Below are 21,467 nucleotides of genomic sequence, written 5' to 3' on the forward strand. Positions count from 1 at the left end.
TGGCATTTTAGTTATGATGTATAAATTACAGCCTGAATAGACTATCTTCCCTAAAAGCCTTGAAATTTTAGGGGGAAAATTCAACTTTTAATATTTGTATATGCACCATATTTCTAGACAAGAGTTTGCAAATAGTAAGTGTTTAAGCCCCGTGGTGTGCTGGCACATGCCTATAAACCCAGTGGTTCCCTGAGGCTGAGCCAGGAGGATCAAAAGTTCGAGGCCAGCCTCAGCAACTTAGGGAGGCCCTAAGCAAATTAGTGAGACTCTATCTCAAAATAAAAAGGGCTGGAGATGTAGCTCAGTGGTTAAGTACCTCTTGGTTCAGTCCCGAGTACGCCCCCTTCCCAAAATGTATTTAATAAATATTTCATTAGAGAGCAAATTCACTTCCTGACAAAACTAATACCAATTTTTGAATAGAGCGTCTCTTCTGTAAGATTTGAAATTTCTGAAGGAAAAATTCAAGTTTCCATATTTATATATGAACCATGTTTCTAGATAGGAGTTTGCAAAAAAATGGTATAATACTAAACATTTAATAAATATTTATTTAATAGGATGCAATCACTGTCTGAAAAAAAAACCTCATACATCAATGTTTTATTTGTCTATCTCTGATTTCCCAGATTCTCCAGCTTTTCAATGCCCCACCAAGTTGAAATACACCAAGCACCAAATGTGTCATGACATTTTCCATCAAACATGATTTATTTGGCAATCATACATAATAGGGAATGCAGGGAATTACAGCATACTAAAAACACAAGAATTTTAGGTTGTCATGTTGAAAATTAAATTAAAAAGTCCTCGTTAAATAAAAAGGCATATGGGCTTACAAGATATATATGTTGGGAAGCTGAGAATAAGAATGCAAAGCAGGACATTCAAGGTGCAGCAGCCTAACCCATTAGTCTGTCGCTTATAGCATGAACTCAACACTGGTACCTGCAGAAGGATGGGCACAGGTGACCTCCAATCTGACTTCCTGCTGATTAGTGTGTCAAATTAGCTGTTTTACAGAGAAAGAGAGAGAGAGAAGAAAGGAAGAAACACAGAAGATAAAATGGCAAAGTAGGGGAGAGGAGTAGGGAATGTGGGAGATAGAGAGGAAATTATGAAAAGAAAGTTCATTGAGCACTGTGACACTTCTGAAGTGGAGGGTCTTGCCCCATTGCCTCTGCAAGCTCAGTCACAGTGCTCGGCGGGCCACATAACCTGGAATGAAGCTAGTGCCCATACAGAGACATTGATGAATCCTTTATATTCCTCTCTTTCACAATAACAACATATAGAGATCTTAAAATATTAATAGGAACAGAGTGGCTATATTTCCTATGCCATTGGAGGAGCAGGGTTTCAATTTACGCTTCCCTCAAGATACTCTATAGCTTCACTGAAAGACAACTGGCTCAAATAGGAATAATTAGTAATTACACTTCCCAAACAACCAGATTCTGTTTTAAATGCAGAATATTTTCTAGACAGTAAGTAGCTTGTTTTTAAAAAAGACATTAAAAGCAGTAGTTACAATTTCTCCATAAATAGAAATAAAAAGTCCATCTTTAATGGACAAAAAGTCACCATGATGTACATTTCCATAAATTTTCCCCAATACATTATTATAGATCAATCTTTACTGACTTACATTTAAAATATCAATTGCATTGTAATGCCTATGATACAATTCCATTATTTAGCTGTGTCTCTGCACAAGATTCAGATGAAACTAAAAGACCTATTCACAGAACATTTAAAAGCATTTTATACAGTTTAGACACAAAAATATCTTAAATTACAATGATGCATACTAAATATGCATATAGAGTATGGCTTACACATTAAAAGAGATATAAGTTGTGAGTTATAAAATCTCACTACTTAGTTGTAAAAGCTTCTGATTGTACCAATTTCTAAAGTATTGCTTAGCATTGTGGAATCCAGGAAGGAAGCAGGTGCAAGAGGCAACTCATGGAATGGATGGACCCTCCTTTGTGCCATTTAATTGATGACTCTTCTTGATTCTTTCCATCCAGTCTCCACCTTTCACAAGAGTAAATTCACTTAGACTTTACAATCATTGAAATGTTTGTACAATGAAAAGTTACATCACCTAATTGTGCTTGACCTTTTTTGTCAGCTAATAACAAATAAAGGTAATTCTCAAAAGGCTTTGCACATGCTCAGGCAAAACATGACAAGGAAGCAGAACTTCTAAGGGTGGCAGTTTGTTTTTGTTTAGTATAATTAAAAAGTCACATCAAATAATTATCTGTACAGAAAAGTGTGGACTTCCATTTCCATAGACATTTTTAAACACACACACACACATACACACACACACAAACACGCACACTTCTTATCTCTTATCCCTTGACCTGTAATATTTTTTTTACATCCTTATGGGATTAACACCACAGCAGGCAAACTCCATTCTCCCTTTAAGTGTCTGTTGGAAACAATGGCTGATGCTCCTTGTTATCAGGGACTGTTGGTAATATGTGGCTTGCAATGTGACCACACCCATGTAGATGATGCATTGGTACTTGGAAACCACAAGCAATGGATGCAGGCTGGTCCGCTGGTTTCAGGGGAAGGCTGCACTGCTATTTCCCAGCTAAAGATTTACAGTGAGGTGTTCCTCATCAGGCCACCAAACTCAGCTTAGATGTTCCACTGTTTCCTTAGGGCTTCCACTAGTTTCCCCGGAAACTCCAACTCTCACTTGATTCCCAAGCAGTTAAAATATGCAGGACAATCTAAAGAGCCTGTTTCCCCAACTCTGCAAAAGAATTTTCTTCCATGGCTTTGTTTATTTTTTTCTTTTCTTTAACTTAAGATCTTGAAAGCATCTCTAGTTATAGCATTCTGCATAAGACAGTGCAACAAACATTTTTTAATGCTTTGTCTTCTGCTCGCATATTGCACAGTCACTATGTCTGGGCTAGAAGTGATGAGCATTTAAAACTGTCCAATTCTTGAATTAAAATTTCTCTGGCTTGATGGAAGAAGGCCAAAATGCAGAGGAAAAACAATGGCTGAAACACAGGCCAAAAACTTTGATAGCAACTTGAGGGTATTTACTTGGCTAGTTACTAGCTTTGAAATTTATGTTCTTTTTCCTTTTATAGGAATTAAAATGGCCTGATTTAATTGCATGTTGAAAGAAGAGAATATAGCTTTGTGGAAAGTTGAGGATTAGGATGGTTTTAGTGCTGATTTCATTATCCTGAAATAAAATCAAATGAAAATTAAGATCAGAAGAGAAGGGGCTGGGTAGGCATTTGGGTAGATGTTAATCAGAGGATACAAAATTTCAGTTAGACCTGATAAGTAAATTCAAGAGATATATTATATAACATGGTTACAACAACATGAATAACAATAGTGTACCATATTCTTGAAAATTGCTAATAGATTTTAAGTCTTCATGCCACAAAAAATAAGAAAATGAGGCTATACATATGTTAATTCATTTGAATTATTTTAAAACAACACCTTGTATGTGATAAATGTGCACAATTTTTATTCATTGATGAAAAGTAAATAAAAAGTAGAGATCATGATTCAGTCATGATCAATTACCATGTAGTAATTTTACATTGTACTTTATTTATTTGGTCAAAAATATGGGATTTATCAGCATATGATAGATAATTATTTTGGAATTCTTTCTGGTTTTATTCTCTTCTCTCTGTAATTTTTTTTCATACAATGAATGGCTATCTGTACAAATGTGTGAGTAACCTGTATTCCTCACATACAATTTCTGGAAAATTGTTCACAAATATTCCATACATATCATAACGCTTAGGGATGCTGATCCTAAAGTCCTTTTTTTTTTTTATTTTGAAGCTACATAATTAATGTACACTGACTTGGATATTTCCTATGGGAAAGAATCTTGTTTAATATTGTTTCACTCAGTTTTCTAATGATAATCATTTCACAACAAAACTCTGTTGTTTGAAACACCTGTAGTACTCCTCTGCATTAGTTTTCCCTGAAGTAGACTCTGTCTCATATATATATATATCAGGACCCAAGGACTCTTCTGAAATGACCATGGACTTGAAAGGTAATAAATGCATAATCTGGATGGAGGATATGAAAAAGGAATGTTGTAGCTAATATGTGATAATATATTGTAATTGTTAATTATGGAGATTGGTTTTAGTTGCTGAGCCACTTTGTGTCTTGATTTCTTTTCAAGCTGCATATATAAAATAACATTCACTAACTGTGGAACTGTTGAAAGGGCTAATTGAGATAATATATGTAAGATGTTCATCTCAGTGACAGTCTTAATGTCTTTGTAACTCAAGAATAAGGAAGGAATTCTCTGAAAAGCAAATCACATTTTAACTATTTTATGTCCAAAATATATGAGGAGCTAATAATAACCTCCCAGAGGCTTAGTATGGTGCCCTTGGATTTTTCTCTTGCCCTCACCACCCAATAGCAAGCTTCATGGCAGAACCCGGGTTTTGTTCATTACCATTGTTTACAAGACATTCAGACATGGCCACTGTGCATAAACCTTTCTTTTCCAAGGCCCAAGACAGGGATTCTCATTTTAGTGGACAGAAATATCAACAGATGGACTTATTAAAAATTCAGATTTCCAAGGCATCACACTCCCCGAGTTAATAATTTGGTAGACTGAAGGCAGGTCCTAGGAAATGAATTTTTTATAAGAAAACCACTAATGCATGTGTCCTCTGAGTTTAGTGAACATGATATTTATTTCACAACATGTCTTAGCTTTGTGTTTATCAGCAGGTATCAACATTCATATTTCCTATCTGAAATAAAAATAGAAATCAGTACAAAAATTTATATTTCTGAGATGAATTAGAAAAGAAATTAATATTCCTATAGACTATAGCTTATTGTTTTCAGAAATCTAAAAATTGAGTCTCTTTCTCTCTATATATATATATCTTTTATTTATGAAGTTTAAAATTTAAAAGTTAAGATAGACTGGAAATGGGGAGTTTTCACACTGAAGACTGAAACGAGGAGTTTTAAAAATGAATCTAAGAGGAGCATTTATACAAGACACCTTTGTCTCTAAAGGTATTCTACAACCTATTCATTTTAGAAATTAGGTTTACTACTAAAAAGTGAAGTTACCTCTCATGTTTAAAGTGACAGAAGCCTTTCAGGTCCTTCAGACCTATGGGTGTGCATCAGCATGTTTTTCTTCAGCCTTTATTAAGTCTTCTGAGTTCTTAAGAAGATCAGGTTCACCTAAAAAAAAATTAAGTAAACAAACAAACAAAACAAAAATTGGCCTTTGGAAAAACTTAATAAGGTCAGAAGATGGAAGAGATTTATAAAATGCTGAGAGCGAGTTTTACAATGGATTTGGTAGTACATTCCTCCAAAGATATCAAACGTGTTCTTTTCAGCCTGTGGATCTACAGAGCATAACAAATCATCTTCTGGTGATTATGTAATTTTTGAAGCTAATCTGGGGATACAGAAGTGAAACAGAGGAGACATGTTTAAATACCTATTAAATCATGTGTATCAACTACATATGTTTTTCCTGAATATTTTTAATCAAAATGAATTCTTTTAAATATACCCTCTAATTACCAGTATTCTTTTTACCACATAATGATTAGTTGCTATGAATTTAAAACAAATGAGAATAAGAGATAAGCCATATTTAATATAAAATAATCTTCAAAAACAAACTAATAGAAATTATATTCTTGGATTCATTCAGCTTCTGTATACACTTGAGGAAAAAATCATTAGCATAGAAAATATTTCAAGAGATTCTGGAAAATTTGTGGAGCATTAATCAGAAACAGAGTTACAAAGGGAAATGTAAAAAAAAATGTATATATGAAAAATCTGATTATGCAGAATACAAAATAAACAAAAAAGAAATTAAAATGTTAAGTCAATTACTCAAAATATCTTGATATTTCAGAAAATTTTAATGTATGACAGATTTCTTTTTCTAAAATTTGAATGAAGGTAGTCTAAATAATTAACTTTGCATGAATTAATTTTGAAATGATTCTTCCAACATTTATTGTAAGAAGTTGACTCATCTGCCTCAGGGTTTGCTTGAGGTTAGACAAGAAGAGAGTATGTAATATGATGGAATAAATCACAAAGCAAATGTATGTACTCTTTTATCTGCACATTTTGCTTTATAATTCTATTTCTGATAAATTCTCTATAACTTTTCCAAAAGTTTGGGGATGTTTTCCACACTAATGATTTATTTTTCCTCAAGGTTTATATAGAAGCTGACTGATTCTAAGAGCATGAATTTCATTAATTTGTTTCTTCAGATTATATTGACTATGCCAGTCTCTTATTCCTATGTACTTCCAATGTATAGCAAGTGATCAATGTGTGGTAAAAGACACTGGTTATTAGTGTATTTATGTCAAATATACTCAGTAGAGGAAATTATCTTCTGTTTCAGGATCAAAATGTCAGGTGGTCTCATAACTTTTCTGATTGTTCTTAGATAATAAAAACCATCCTGTGATCACATTATGTTTTCAAAGTCTCAACTTGGACATTAGAAGGTTTGGTCAAATATATACATTGTAATAGTCAAATAAGACAATACTTCTTTCCCAACTGGGGTTTATTGCAGAACCTAGAAACTGTGCATGCTGGGAGCAGGTAGAGTTTGATTCTTTCACATCTTGTATCTTCTCTTTCAGCTGATGACCTTGGACTCCTGTGTCAAAAGGAAGAGTCAAGTTCCATTTGATCAGCATCACTCCTTAGATCTGGCAGGTGTGAACTGGCAGGTACATGGAGCTGACTTTTTTCCTTTGACAACATTCATGATTTCTTCTTCAGAAATCTTGCCAAGGTCCATGGCTAGAAATTTTTCCCAGCTTCCTGAGAGCACAGAAATTCCTGGTTTCTTTGTAATGTCCATCGCCCTTGGAAATTTGCCTGTACACTTCCAGTTTCTGTCTACTGAAGCTGCATCACACTTACAAACACCATGGGGTACATTTGGCTCACATGAGACTGTCTGGAGGCATGTATTCGCATGAACTGCTTAAGGAAAGGCTGAAACCTACACAGCCTCTTCTCCATGTGCTCATCTGTCGCCTATCGAACTCTTCAGTTCTCTTAGATAAGAACCAGATTCTATTACCAATGTTGTCTTTTTATTATTTTTTTAATTGCTGTATTTTTTAAGTGGTTGATTTGAAAAAAAAACTTTTATAATGAGAGAGGAAAAGCAGATACATTAAATATAATGACTCAAAAGGGCTAATTATTTGGGACTATTTATTTCCATGGTTTCATGGTAATTCCTAAGACAACCATTTCTTCTGTTTTTTTTTTTCCTTTTTAAAATTTGTTCTAATTAGTTATACATGACAGTAGAATGTATTTTGACACATCACACATAAATGGATTATACCCTCTCATTCTTCTACTTGTCCATGATGTAGAATCACAGCGGTTATGTAGTCATATAAGAACATAGGGTAATAATGCTGTATTCCTTCTACTATCCTTTCTATCCCTGTACTCCCTTTCCCTCCCTTTACTCCCGTCTGCCAAATCCAAAGTACCTCTATTCTTCCCTATTCCTCTCCCACTTATTGTGAATTAGCACCCACCTATTAGAAAAAACATTCAGCCTTTGTTTCTTGGGGATTGGATGATTTTGCTTAGCATGATATTCTCTATCCATTTACCAGCAAATGCCATAATTTCATTCTTCCTTAAGGCTGATTAATATTCCATTGTGTATATATACCACATTTTCTTTTTCCATTCATCTATTGAAGGGCATCTAGGTTGGTTCCATAATTTAGCTATTGTGAGTTGAGCTGCTCTGAATATTGATATGACTGTGTCACTGTAATATGCTGATTTTAAGTCTTTGGGGGTATAAACCAAAGAGTGGGATAGCTGGGTCAAATGGTGGTTCCATTCCCAGTTTTCTGAGGAAACTCTATACTGCTTTCCATATTGGTTGCACCAGTTTGTAGTCCCACCAGCAATATATAACTGTCCCCTGTCCCCCATATCCTCACCAACATTAATTGTTGCTTGTGTTTTTGATAATTACCATTCTGACTGGAGTGAGATGAAATCTTAGAGTAGTTTTTATTTGCATTTCTGTAATTGCTAGAGAAGTTGGAAAATTTTTCATATATTTGTTGACCATTCATATTTCTTCTTTTAAGAAGTGTCTGTTTGGTTTCTTAGCCCATTTATTGATTGAGTTATTTGTTTTCTTGGTGTTAAGTTTTGAGTTCTTTATATATCCCATAGATTGATGCTATATCTGAGGTGCATGCTTTAATCCCTTCAATAGTCTTGGTGACATGCTCTTCTCCTTACTTGGGGTGAGGAAGGAAGCATTTCTATACCTTCCCCAATAGCAGGGACCTCTTTACCAAAATCCTTCTCAGAAATTCTTTTTCAGCTTTCAGCAACTTAACCTCCCATTGTTTGAATTGAGTGAGGGTTTTAAATCTTCTATTATGGGCTTTTGAATCTTCTTTGAAATTCCTATCTTACAATTTAATTTGCTTTCTGACATTTGTCATCTTGGAGTCTTGAGTTAAACTTCTGATTTAATTCCCTGTTACTTAAGACTGCATTAAAACAGAACAAAATAAGCTGGAATAGAACAGAACAGGCAAAAGTGATAAACATAGACAAAGAAAGGAACTTTAACTATTTAATTGTTTTACTGATTCTCAAAAATTTAATTTTTTTTTTACATTGGTAAAGGACACTAAGGTCTACCTACCACCCCAAAACTCTTTATTTCTAGTGGGTAAAGAACTCACCAGTATGAAACAAGTATAAAAGGGAAAAAATAATAAAATGGCAACAATGTAGCACTCACACACACAAAAATCACCAAATGATTCACGAAATCACATCCAAGAGTAATTTTGCACATACACTAGAAAGACCAATAATAAAATATTATGACCAACTCAATATAAGAGTTTTGGAGCACTGAAAACATATCTCTCTTTAAAACTGAAAAATTCCAGTTGTTTTCAAAGACACAAAATATCGACAAGCAATTTCACGACATCAGATTACTCTGGAAAATATTGAATTAGTGTTCTCCGTCTGTAAAACCAAGTCCAATTGGAAGATGACAGATTAGAGGAAGGACACACTTCCCAGCAGTTCCTCAGCACCAGACTTCCAAAGCAGGAAGACCACTACTCATTGAGGTTGGTAACTAAGGGAACTTACTAGACTGTAAAAGAATCCACAGAGACACAGAAAGTCAGAAACTTTGAACATAATGTAAGAATTAGTGTAGGATATGCTCCAGCTGGGCAGGCATTGGCCATGACAGGGTGATTGTTGAGGGGAGCAGGGAGTAGAAAGTGCAGCCAGTAAGAAAGGATAGCATGGCAGATAATATGTATGTGTGTGTGTATTTTAACTGGCTTGGGGGAAACTGTGGAATAGAGGGGGTGGCTGATCTTAAGGGAACCAGAGTCTGTGGACAGTGATTTTGTGAAATTCCACCGAAAATTGCTTGGTCCACAGGCAAATAACAGCAGGAATCAGGGAACTGCCAGCATGAAGCCAGTTGCCAGCACAGGAACCATCTATAAGCACTGTGCCTTAGCAAGTAGAGACAGATCAGGATCTTGTGAAGGAAGTTGCCAGAAGTCTTCTATTATGACCCCAGAGTGACTAAAATAGGCACAAAGAAAATTATGCCTGAAGCACACAAGCTCCCATTATTAAGGAAAGAGAGCTCCCTTTGGTACTGATATCCCCAAATGCCTATTGGGAAGAAGACTTCAGCTGACACACAGGAGCTTCTGAACTCCAGGGCAAATACCTGGTAATTCATATTCATAGTGGTGAAAGTGAAACCTGCAGAGGTTTAGTCCCTACCCCTAAAAGTGAATTTTATCAGAGGCTTTACAGATCCACATGTCCAACAGAGAACAGCATCCCTTGGTTTAAACCAAGGGCATGGATCAAATCTCAAATACCCACCAAAAGAATCCCAAAGGTCAACCAAAACTAACCCAAATTACTGCAACTTCCAATGTAGAACTCTGCACCACCCCTGCTATAAGCATACACAATTTTTCAGCCCTCTCCAGTCTACCCCACCCTATACTGGGAGACTGGAAGGTGAGAGCCTCTACTAGCCAAGAGGGATGGCAGATAGGTGAGGAACACAAAGACACTAGATTTAACAACACACAGCCCTTGGCCCAAGGGTTATAGAGCCAAAAATAAACACAAAGAATGAAAATCCATCCCTGCGAACAGTTTTGATCCCCTTTTTGTAAATAAGCACTTTATTTCTCATTAAAATTTTAAAAATTTCTCAACTCTTTTTTCATTTTTTCCTCCATATCCCCTCCATGTATTTTTACTTGTTTCTAAAATTAACTTTTTAATTTTTTTTTCAAATATCATTTCAATGTATTTTATTACTTTTTACTTTTTTTCATTCTGCAAAATTTTGTTTTGTGTTTGTGTGTGTATGTGTTTATGTGTGTTCTTACTACATAGATTAAAAAATATGTATACATTCATATAATTTTACTTTTACATTGTTTCTTATTCATCTGTTTATTCTTTAACCTTTATTTGAATTCGGTAGGGTATAAATATACATGGGTTTGGGTTGTTTTGATTTTACATTTGGTTAGGTGTTTGTATCTTGGTGTTTGTCCCTCTTATTGGTCCTCTTCACTCTCTTCTCACACTATTAGCCAAACTGTCCTGTTCCTTCTTCCTTTCTTTTTTTCTTTTTTTTTTTTTAGTTGTAGATGGTCACAATACCTTTATTTATTTATATATGGTGCTGAGGATCAAACCCGGTACCGCACACATGCAAGGCAAACGTTCTACCACTAATCCACAACCCCAATATCCCTTTTCTTTCTTTTAAAATTTATTTTTAGTTTAGTTTTATTCCCCCTTACTCACAGCCAGCATCTGCTACGTACATCTTGACTCTCCTCTGTTCAACTTTTTTAATATTTCAAATTTTTCTACCTTATTTGGTCTTCACTTAAGAAATTACAATGCTACTATTTAATAGCCATAGTTTATATAATTCCCCCATTCATATTGTGATTATTAATATAGTAGACAACATAATAGACATGTATTTCACAGTTTTGTTTTTTAATTGTTGCGACTAATGTTAAATACTGATGACCCCACCATTCCTATAATGGTGGCAATTAGTGTTATAGATGTAAAAAAAGACAATCAGTATTTATCTTAAGGCTACTTCTGATGCTAAAACTAGCACTATTCCTGGATCCCCCTTCCTCAAAAAGGAGCTGGAAAGTTATTTTCAGATAGTAGAGAAAGTACTGCCTGTTACCAAGCAATACCACAACTCAGCTAAGTAGTACCAAATCTCATACCACACATAATCTAACCCAAGATAAGCTTTCAACATTACTTTGAGGAACAAAAACCTCAAACCAACAACTAGGCTCTCCAAGGAGGAACAATCATAAAGGGACCTTAACACCCAGTCCTGGATATCTTCTCAGACATCAAAATAAGAGAAGCCCAACAACAACAACAACAACCACAAAAGAAAACTACTTGTAAAAGAACTCATTTATAAGAAGGAAAGGGGAATCCATCTCAATTGATGTATAAGTTCAAGATCTCTGAAAACATGAGGAAAGAGGCAAATAGGTCTCCCCATAAAATTTACAATCCTCAACAAATGATCTCACAGATATGGAAATGGATGAAATTTCAGAAAAAGAAAGATTACAAAAAGCTGATTGTTAAAGTACCCAACAAACTAAAATATCATCTAAGGAATGAATTAAGAGAGCAAATAGAGGAGATGAAAGTTATAAAGTGTAATAAAGAAAATAGAGATACTGAAAAGAAACCAATCAGAACTGGAAATGAAAGAAAAAAATGAATCAAATTAAAAATTTATTTGAAAGCATCACCAACAGATTAGATAATGCAGAAAATATAACTTCAGGCCTTGAAGACAGTGTATATAAACTTGAATACTCAGCATGCAATAAAGAAACAAAATGAAAGATGGAGATCAGAATACACAGAACTCTCTGGCACAGCACCAAAAGAACAAACCTGAGAGACACTGTGATAGAAGAAAACACGGAGATACAGACTAAAGGTACTAAGAATATCTTCAATGAGATGGTAACTGAAAAAAAATCCCCATACCAGAAATAAGATAGATGTCCACATACAGGGGGAATATAAAGACCTCACATAGTCAAGATTAGAATAGAACTCTCAAATACACATCATAATCAAAATGCCTAACAGAGAAAACAAGGAAAGAATACTAAATCTATGAAAGAAAACTGTGAGGACAAATTTAGTGGCAAATAAATGAGGCTCACTTGTGACTTCTCAGCTCAGACCCTAAAATCAAGGAGGGCCCAGAATGAGATATTACAAGCTCTATTTTAGATATCCATCTAAAATTAAAAAAAAATTGCCAATGAAGAGTGCTATTTCAAACAAAGCTCTCTTTGAAAATCAGTGGGGATACAAAAACCTTTCACAACAAATATAAACTAAAAGCATTCATCACCATTAAACCATCAATACAAAAAATACTCAAATTAAACTGCACAGAGAGGTACCCCAAAATAAACCCCCAAACTCTCAAATAGATGAAGATCATTAAAAGATCAACCAACTAAATAAAAATTAATACCGAATTAAATATAAGCAAACTCAAATGGCAGAGAACTACAAAAACATGTCCATAATAACACTGAATATAAATCTCAACACTCCAATTAAAAGACACAGATTAGCAGAGTGGACCAAAAACCAAGATCCAACTATATGCTCTTTGCAAGAGACTCACCTCATAGGCAAAGATACCCACAGGCAGAAAGTAAAAAGATGGAAAAATATGCCATGCAAATAGAATCCAAGAAATAGCAGGAATAGCTATTCTTATATCTGATAAAGCAGATTTCAAGAAATTAATCAGAAGAGATAAAGAAGGTCACTATGTCCTGGTAATACGAACAATCCAACAAAAAATAAAACACTAACAGACCTTTACAGAATAATTAATACCAGTTTTTCTCAAATTATTTCATGAAATTGAAATGGAGGGAACACACCCAAATACATTCTATGAAGCCAGTACAACACTGATACCAAAACCAAAGACATATCAAGGAAATATAACCACTGACCGATATCCTTGATGAACATAGATGTAAAAATCCTTAATAAAATATTAACAAACTACATTCAGAAACTAATCAAGAATACACTATGATCAAGTGAGTTTTTGTTGCTATAGCACTGTAGTATAATTTCAGATCAGGTTTTGTGATGCCCCTTTATAATGTTGTGGCAAGTTCCTTCCACCCCTAGCATTTTTACCACAAACAGATACTGAATTCCATCAAAGGTCTTTTCTGCATCTATTGAGATGATCGTGACACATGTCTTTTTGGTGAATTACATTTATTGATTTGCATAGGCTGAACCAACCTTGTATCCTGGGATGAAACTCACTAGGGGTGGAAGGAACTTGCCACAACATTATAAAGGGGCATCACAAAACCTGATCTGAAATTATACTACAGTGCTATAGCAACAAAAACATCATGATATTGGCATCAAAATAGACATGAAGACCAATGGAACAGAATATAAGACTCAGGGATGAACCCACAAAATTATAGCCATCTGATATTAACAATGGTGCCAAACATGTATGTTGGAGAAAATAGCCTTTTTAACAAACGATGCTGAGAAAACTGGATATCCATATGTGGAAGAATGAAACTAGATCACCATCTCTCACCCTGCACAAAAGCCAAATAAATATGGACCTCAAACTTAGAAATTAGGGTAGAAATCTTGCAAGTCCTAGAAAAAAGCATAGGGTTAACCCTCCATCAAATTCATGTAAGCACTGACTTCCTTAACAATATCCCTAAAGCTCAGGAAATAAAACAGTTTTTCTTTTTCTTTTTTTCCCCAAGATGGTAGAATAGAGGAAGTCTCTTCCCTGGCTGCTCCATGGTGTGAGCCAAGAAAGCAGACAGGCAGCTTCCCAGCAAGATGGCTGAACAAAGAAAAGATAGAACTTAGCTGGAATTTAAAACTGGATATTTAAAGCAGATCAGGCACTCAGGAGGTTGGATATAATAAGAAAGAAATCCCCAGAGGCACAGCTGTTGCCATGGCTGGGCCCTAAGCAGCAGCCAGAAGGGTCCCTCCTCTAGCAAAGTAGAGGGATAAGGGAATTTAAGGGACCCATACTTTTAGGAGACCTGAGGCCTGTCTGGGAGTGGAACATCCAGGGGTCAAGAACATTGCCTGACTAAACTGAAAGGGGCACTGCACAATATTCTTGTCCAGGAAAGAAGCTGCCATCTCTCCAGGTGTCTTATGGAGGACAGAGGAAGGAACCATATTGAAGCCATGGTGCTGGGGGCTGGCAGCTGAGGGAGCCACAAATCTTGAGTTTGGCCTGAAATACAGACTCAGAAAACACACATTGCATGACAAGAGTGTGCTTAGGTGACTAGGAGAAAATTAAACATGGAGAGAGCTTTATACAAGGGACAACTGGTTATGGAAATCCACCTAGCTCCACCAATCTGGCTGCTTGGAGGACCAGCTGGGAGAGTTGTCTTGGCCTTGGAGGTGTGCTATTTTAAAATTTCCAGACCAATTGGTATTCAGCAAAGAGCCTGGAGCCCACTTAAACCTATACCCTGTCTCCAGGAACTCTGCCTACCAGATTACCTCTCTCATTCCAGCAATCCAGCGGGGGGAACATCACAATCCAGATGACCCCACCTAAAAGTTCTGAGAATAGAAGCTGAGAATCTTCTGAACTCCAATAGAAAGAATTCTTTAACTTTGCATCAAGAATTTATTTCCTCTTCTTTTTTTTCCACCCCCGCCCCCGCCATTTCCTCTGTTTAATTGTGACCTTAATGGTATATGGACATTTATAATACTCATATTTCTTTTTTTCTCATTTTTAGCATTTTTGAGGCCAGTTATGTTTTATGGATCAACAAGATTCCAAAAGTGCAAGAAGTAAAATAAAAAATCAATAAATGTTATCAAACTAAAAAGTTTCTTCACAGCAAAGAAAACAACCAAGAACATAAAGAGAGAGTCTTCAGAATGGGTGAAAATGTTTGCCAGCTGCACCTTAGATAGAACGTCAATCTCAGGATATATACAGAACTCAAAAAACTTAACACCAAGTAAACAAATAACCCAATCAATAAATGGGCAAAATAACTGAACAGACACTTTACAGAAGAAGAAATATGAATGGTCAACAAATATATGAAAAAGTGTTCACCATCTCTAACAATTATAGAAATGTGAATCAAAAGTAAGATTTCATCTCACTCCAGTAAAAATGGCAATTATCAAAAACACAAGCAACAATAAATGATGGCGAGAATGTGGGGGAAAAGGAACACTCTTACATTGTTAGTGGGTCTGCAAATTGGTGTAACTACTCTGGAAAGCACTACAGAGATTCCTCAGAAAATTTAGAATGGAACCACCACTTGACTCAGCTATCCCACTCCTCCACATATACCCAAAGAACTTAAAATCAGCATACCATATTTACACGGCCACATTAATGTCACAGCAGCTCAATTCACAATAGCTAAGCTATGGGACCAACCTAGGTGCCCTTAAATAGATGAATGGATAAAGAAAATGTGGTACATATACACAATGGAATATTTCTCAGCCATAAAGAAGAATGAAATTATGGCATTTGATGGTAAATGAATGGAACTCCAATCCCAAGAAGCCAAAGGCCAAATGTTCTTTCTGACAATATGAATGCTGACTCTTGGTGTAGTAAGGGGAGTGAGGAGTGGCAGTTCACCAGGTGCCACAGGAGGGAATGTGGGGAAGGGATGGGGGCTGGGCATGGGAAAGACAGTAGAATGAATTGGACATAACTTTCCTATGTTCATATATGAATACACAACCAGTCTGACTCCACATCATGTATAACCACAAACATTGGAAGTTATTCCATGTATGTATGATATGTCAGAATATATTCTACTGTCATGCATAACTAAAAAGAACAAACAAAAAATTTAAAAATTAAAGAAAAAAATTAAACCAAAAATCAATATGTGGGATGCCATCAAATTAAAAAGCTACTCCACAGCAAAGGAAATGAGTACAAATGTGAAGAAAGCTACAGAATGGTAGAAAATCTTTTCCCAGGCTCCTCTGACAGGAGACTAATATTCAGAATATATAAAGAACTCAAAAAACTTAACACCAAAAGAAAAAAATATATATGGGCATAAGAACTAAAAAAAATTCTCAAAAGAAGAAGCACAAATGGTCATATATGCATATATATGTGTATATAAATACACACACACATATATACAACTTCAACATCTCTAGCAATAAGGGAAATGCAAATCAAAACTAATGAGAATTATCATTCTCATTCCAATGAGAATGATAATTATCAAGAATACAAATAATATCCAGGCAAGGTGATGATTACCTATAATCCCAGTGGTTCAGGAGGCTGAGGTAAGAGGATTGCAAGTTCAAAGCCAACCTCAAGAATTTAGTGAGGCCCTAACCAATTTAGAAAGACCCTATCTCAAAATTTAAAAAATAAAAAGGGTGAGGGATATTGCTCAGTGGTTCAGCACTCCTGGGTTCAATCTCTGGCACCAAAAAAAAAAAAAAGATAAAAAAGAATACAAATAATAACAAATTCTGCTGAAGATATGAGGAAAAAGTGCACTCTATACATAGTTGGCGGGACTGCAAATCAGTGCAACCACTCTGGAAAGCAATATGAAGATTTCTCAAAAAATTAGGAATGGAACCACCATATGATCTGGCTATCCCACTCCTTGGTATTTATCCAAAAGAACTAAAATCAGCATATTTTAGTGATACAGACCCTTTAATGTTTATAGAAGCACAATTCACAATAGCCAAATTATAGAATTAACCCAGATGCCTGTCAATAGATGAATAGTCAAGAAAATGCAGTATATATACACAATGGAGTTTTACTCAGCCATAAAGAAGAATGAACATACAGCATTTGCTGGCAAATAGATGGAAATGGCAAACATAATGCTAAGTGAAATAAGTCAGACTAAGAAATGCTGAGAGCCATAGCCAAGTAGGAATGATGCATGGCATTTTTGGTTGAAAGGTGACGCCAGCAAGCCGTTGAGATGATATGATTATGTTAAGATCTGCATTCAATTGGATATTAGACCCCTGCTGTCCGCCTAGGCCTGCTACTTTGGAGCTCTAGCAGGACTCCCGGAGAGTTCCCATTGGTTGGGGAAAGTGCGGTAGGAGGGAATTCCGGAGGAGGGATTTCCTGTTTGGTGTAGTGTGGTCCGGGAGAACCACACGTGTGTGGTTCGGCAATTTTCCCAGGAGCCTGTGTGGCATTGGCAGGAGTTTCAGAAATAAAGTTTGTTCCTGCTTGAGTGGCTCGTGATTTTGTGCCCAGCCAGACTGTGGCAAAGAAAATCATTGGCTAAATGTTTTCTGTCAATGTGGAAGCTAGTGCAAAATAAGGGAAAGAAGGTGGGGTGGGGAATATCATAAAGATAAAGAAAAATCAGTGGAATAGAAGCAAATCAAGAGGGAGGGAGAAGAAATGGGAAGGGAGGAAATGTGGAAACAATTTAACAAAATCATGTCATGTGCATATGTAAATATACCACAGGAAATTTCATCTTTATGTATATGATATGTAGAAAGCACCAATCAAAATGAATAAGTAAGCGAGCAAAAGGAAGATCAATAGAGGAAGGAGAACAGGGGAGGGAGGCGGGAGGAAAAGTAGGGAGAACTGGGACTGAAATGGTGTAAATCAAATTCCATGCATGTATGATTTTATCACAATGAATCCAACTTCTGTGTTTAACTATAATGTTCTAATATAAAGATGTTACATTACTTTAAATTAATTTTTAATCATAGAAGCCTTTATAATAACTTGGGTAATGTGACTTGTAAGTTATTCTCTGCCTTTCATAGAAATCAGTCACATCCTTTTGAAATATCAATCTTCTTAAAAAGAAGAAATTATTTGCCTATTTCAGTCCATTAAAGACCATTTTAGATGACCTTCATAGCCCAGAGCTCGTCTATGTAATAACCTTGGGAAACATGTATATAGTCCAAAGTTTTAATCATTTTTGAATCATGGCTCCCTCTTTAAGTCTGCTCAAAAATAGTATTCACGAATGATATACATATGATTACAGAGGTTTCTATTTACATTAAAATATTACTATTGACATATTTTAGTGAATCTAGTAATATGCTTTGGTAATAAATGAGTTTCTTTGTTGATGCTTTAAATAACAAAGTCTAACTTCAGGTCTATTATATATACTATTTTGAAATAGTATGATTTCAAGTGATACTTCAAGATTTCTCCACTAAATATATTATGAAAATATCTATGATTCCTACTTATGACAATAATGTACTACAAATGTTAATGTGTACTGGTGTGTACAAATTATGGATGCACTAAATTTCTGTTAAAGACTAATTTTAAAAAATCATTTTAAAAAATTTTTATTTGTTCTTTTTATATATACATGATAGTAGGATGTATTTTGGCATATAATACTAAAACATGTTTTTCATGATAGTACATGATATACCCCATCTACATAAACCTAGGCTAAAACTTTGTTCTAGTCTCACTTGATTATAGGAAAGAAATACACTCAGAACAATCAAGTGATTTCTTTCAGTATAGACCACAAATAGATAACCTGAAGTCAAAGCATTTGGCCTTCAAGTCAACAAGACCAGTAACACAACAATGGAATTTCATTTTACCAAAGGGATTTACAAGCTCAGATATATCAGAAGTTACTCCTTGGGAATGAATTCATGGGAACTGTTCAAAGCAAGTACAGAGAAGCTTGTTTGTCAGACAGAAAAACAGTGGTGAAGTAAAAACACTCCATTGGTTTGGTTCATCTCAAAGACTTTTAGGTGTTTATCTAAACCAGTTTAAAAAGTTTAAACTTAAAAAAAAAACAATTTATAAAATGATGGAAATACTTTAGCTTTGCTTTATAAATAGCCTAAATTCAGCAGGTGTAGTGAGACGATGGTGGAGAGACAGACCTACCAAAACCAACAGAAATCCCCTAGCGTTAGCTAATCAAGCTCTGAGATTGCAATCTTAGCTCACTTTTCTGATCTCAGAATCATGGTGTTATTTGTAGGTGGCATAAATAATACTTGCGGGGAATAAATCAGGGCATACTATCAAGAGAGATTGGAGACTCCAGTTCTGCAATCATTATATCATTGACTAATTATTTGAAAAATAATCTTAGAATAAATTATTATACAATTGATAATATATCAACAAGAATCAATACCTTGTGAACACTTGCAAGATAGCAGGCACTATGCTAAGGGCTTCACTACTTACCTCCCTCAAGCAAACCTGTGAGGTGGGATTTAACAGCTGTGGAAACTGACATGTAGAGCCATCTGCCCATTATCTCAAAGATAACACATGTCTAGATGCCTCTGAAAAAGTCACCCAGAATTTTGACCTCCTGTTCCATTTGCCAAGCTACACTCAACACATATCTTCACCATATCTGCATATCCACCTGTCACCTGTCCTCTTCTCACCTAGTATTTTCTAAATTGACCTTAAATCTACTACCTTTTAAAACATTGGTTTTGTCCTAAGTAGTGATTTTGTCACCCCCCAAAGTAAAATTGATATGATTTTTGTATTTTTAAAATACACAGAATTCATAATTAAAAGGTCACTTCTTCCATACTATAAAAAAACAATAATTGATTTATATTGCACTATTTTTGACTTGTCTAACCCAACAGTCCCTGAATATAAGTAGAAAAATTGTCTGATTTGTGTTTTAGACATAAGGAACATGTGAGCTGAGGGATAGCTGACTACTCCATCATTGCCTAGGAGAGCTGGGGAGACAGACCCCAAATTATCCCTCAGAAAAACACTCCCATTAATTGTCCATATTTAACGACAACAGCAAATAGTGCTTTAAAAACACTTGGCAGAAAATTAGTTTGTGCAGTCTTTGACGAAAGCACAAGTTCTGAGTTACACTACATTCTTATTTCTTCATGGTAAAAATATTACTTTTGCTTTGTATAATAGTATTTTCTCAAGTTAGAACATTAGTAAGTTCCTTCCATTTTATTTGGGGTCCATTATATAGCTTCTGTTGAGTATAACTAGAATGAGTTGATTATCAAAGACACTGGAGAAATGTAACATAGGATAAATCAGAGCTTTGGATTCACATTGGTGTTTTGGCATCCACATGATACAATTTGCCTTGTAGATGAGGAATAGGAACTCTTTTAACACTAGGAAAAATATTCTTCCCTTCATTTGCTCTTAATTTAAGTGCAATTGGAGAAGTAACAATTCTGTGTTTTGTTTGTTTGTTTTTGTTTTTGGTTTGTAATGTGCAAAAGATAACTTCAACCACCAGGCAGAAGGAGAAAGTAGCAAACCGCTAAAACAAAACTCCTTCCCAAAGGTGTTAACTTTGGCCTGTTTGCTGCAGGAAGTGACACCTTATGCCATTAAGTGTTACATAAGATTCAAATGAAGAACTGGCTAAATTATTCTGTGGTTCCCAAAACCAAGATAAAAATGTCTAATTTTGAAGAATACATATCAATCTACGTTAGTAAACTAGAATAAATCCATATACCCAATGCACATGTGTTAGACTCTAAGTACACAGAGAGTTCAATACAGGTCATCTATGGAAAATGAAATATTTCTACATATATTCTTCTGTTAATCAGCAAAATTGTACTCAAGTTGGGGAGGTAATATGTCAAACAGCCAGAAATCTTAATGTTTAACTTCCCTGGAACTAAAAGCATTTAAACAATGTTGGCAGTAGTTGAGCTGGCTCCTTGAAAGAGTTTGGCTTAAAACTGGATCCACAGGATGCATTTGTTTTGGTGGTACATAGGAATATTTTCTTTATCAGAAGGGTAAGGAGGTAAAGGGGAAGGAGAGTCTGAATAAAGGCAGGAATTTTGAAAGAAAAAGTGTAGCTCTCTTGAGAAAATTTTGCAGATGAACCCCACTAGTTGTTGAAGCAACAGTTTCTTCTTCAGAGTGGTCATTTTTCCAGAGGAAGTCTCTAACACCTTCTGAAATATTGTTTTAATATTATTCCTAGAGAAGATTTATCCACTTAAATCACAAATTTATTTTTTGTTTAAAGAAAAGAGGCTCTGCTGCAGGAACATGGTGAGCATGTAAGACACTGATAATCTTTGAAGGCAGAGAAGTGGAGAGAGTGATCAGAAGGGACAGTTTGGCGTGATGAAGATCATTGAAACCCCTCTCTTGCCCTATGAAGAGTGGCAGGAATTGGTTATGGATATTGTAAGACTGGGTTTGTGGAAGC

At 35.3% G+C, this 21,467-nt stretch overlaps 1 protein-coding gene across 6 annotated transcripts in view; it reads right to left on the reverse strand.

Moving 5' to 3' along the window:
• Positions 1 to 682: 682 nt before the first annotated feature.
• Pde1a (phosphodiesterase 1A) overlaps positions 683 to 21,467 on the reverse strand; it is a 349,265-nt gene continuing 328,480 nt past the window's right edge. For all 6 annotated transcript variants that reach the window (XM_048808123.1, XM_048808124.1, XM_048808122.1 and 3 more), the window contains 2 exons: positions 5,137 to 5,253; positions 683 to 3,229 (listed from right to left, as the gene is read on the reverse strand). In XM_048808123.1, the coding sequence (XP_048664080.1) occupies positions 5,180 to 5,253 (74 nt within the window). In that variant the 3' untranslated portion in view covers positions 683 to 3,229; positions 5,137 to 5,179. The remainder of the gene's footprint in view (positions 3,230 to 5,136; positions 5,254 to 21,467) is intronic.

Source organism: Marmota marmota, unplaced genomic scaffold (genome assembly GCF_001458135.2).
Source record: "Marmota marmota marmota unplaced genomic scaffold, marMar, whole genome shotgun sequence".
Lineage (NCBI taxonomy): Eukaryota > Metazoa > Chordata > Mammalia > Rodentia > Sciuridae > Marmota > Marmota marmota.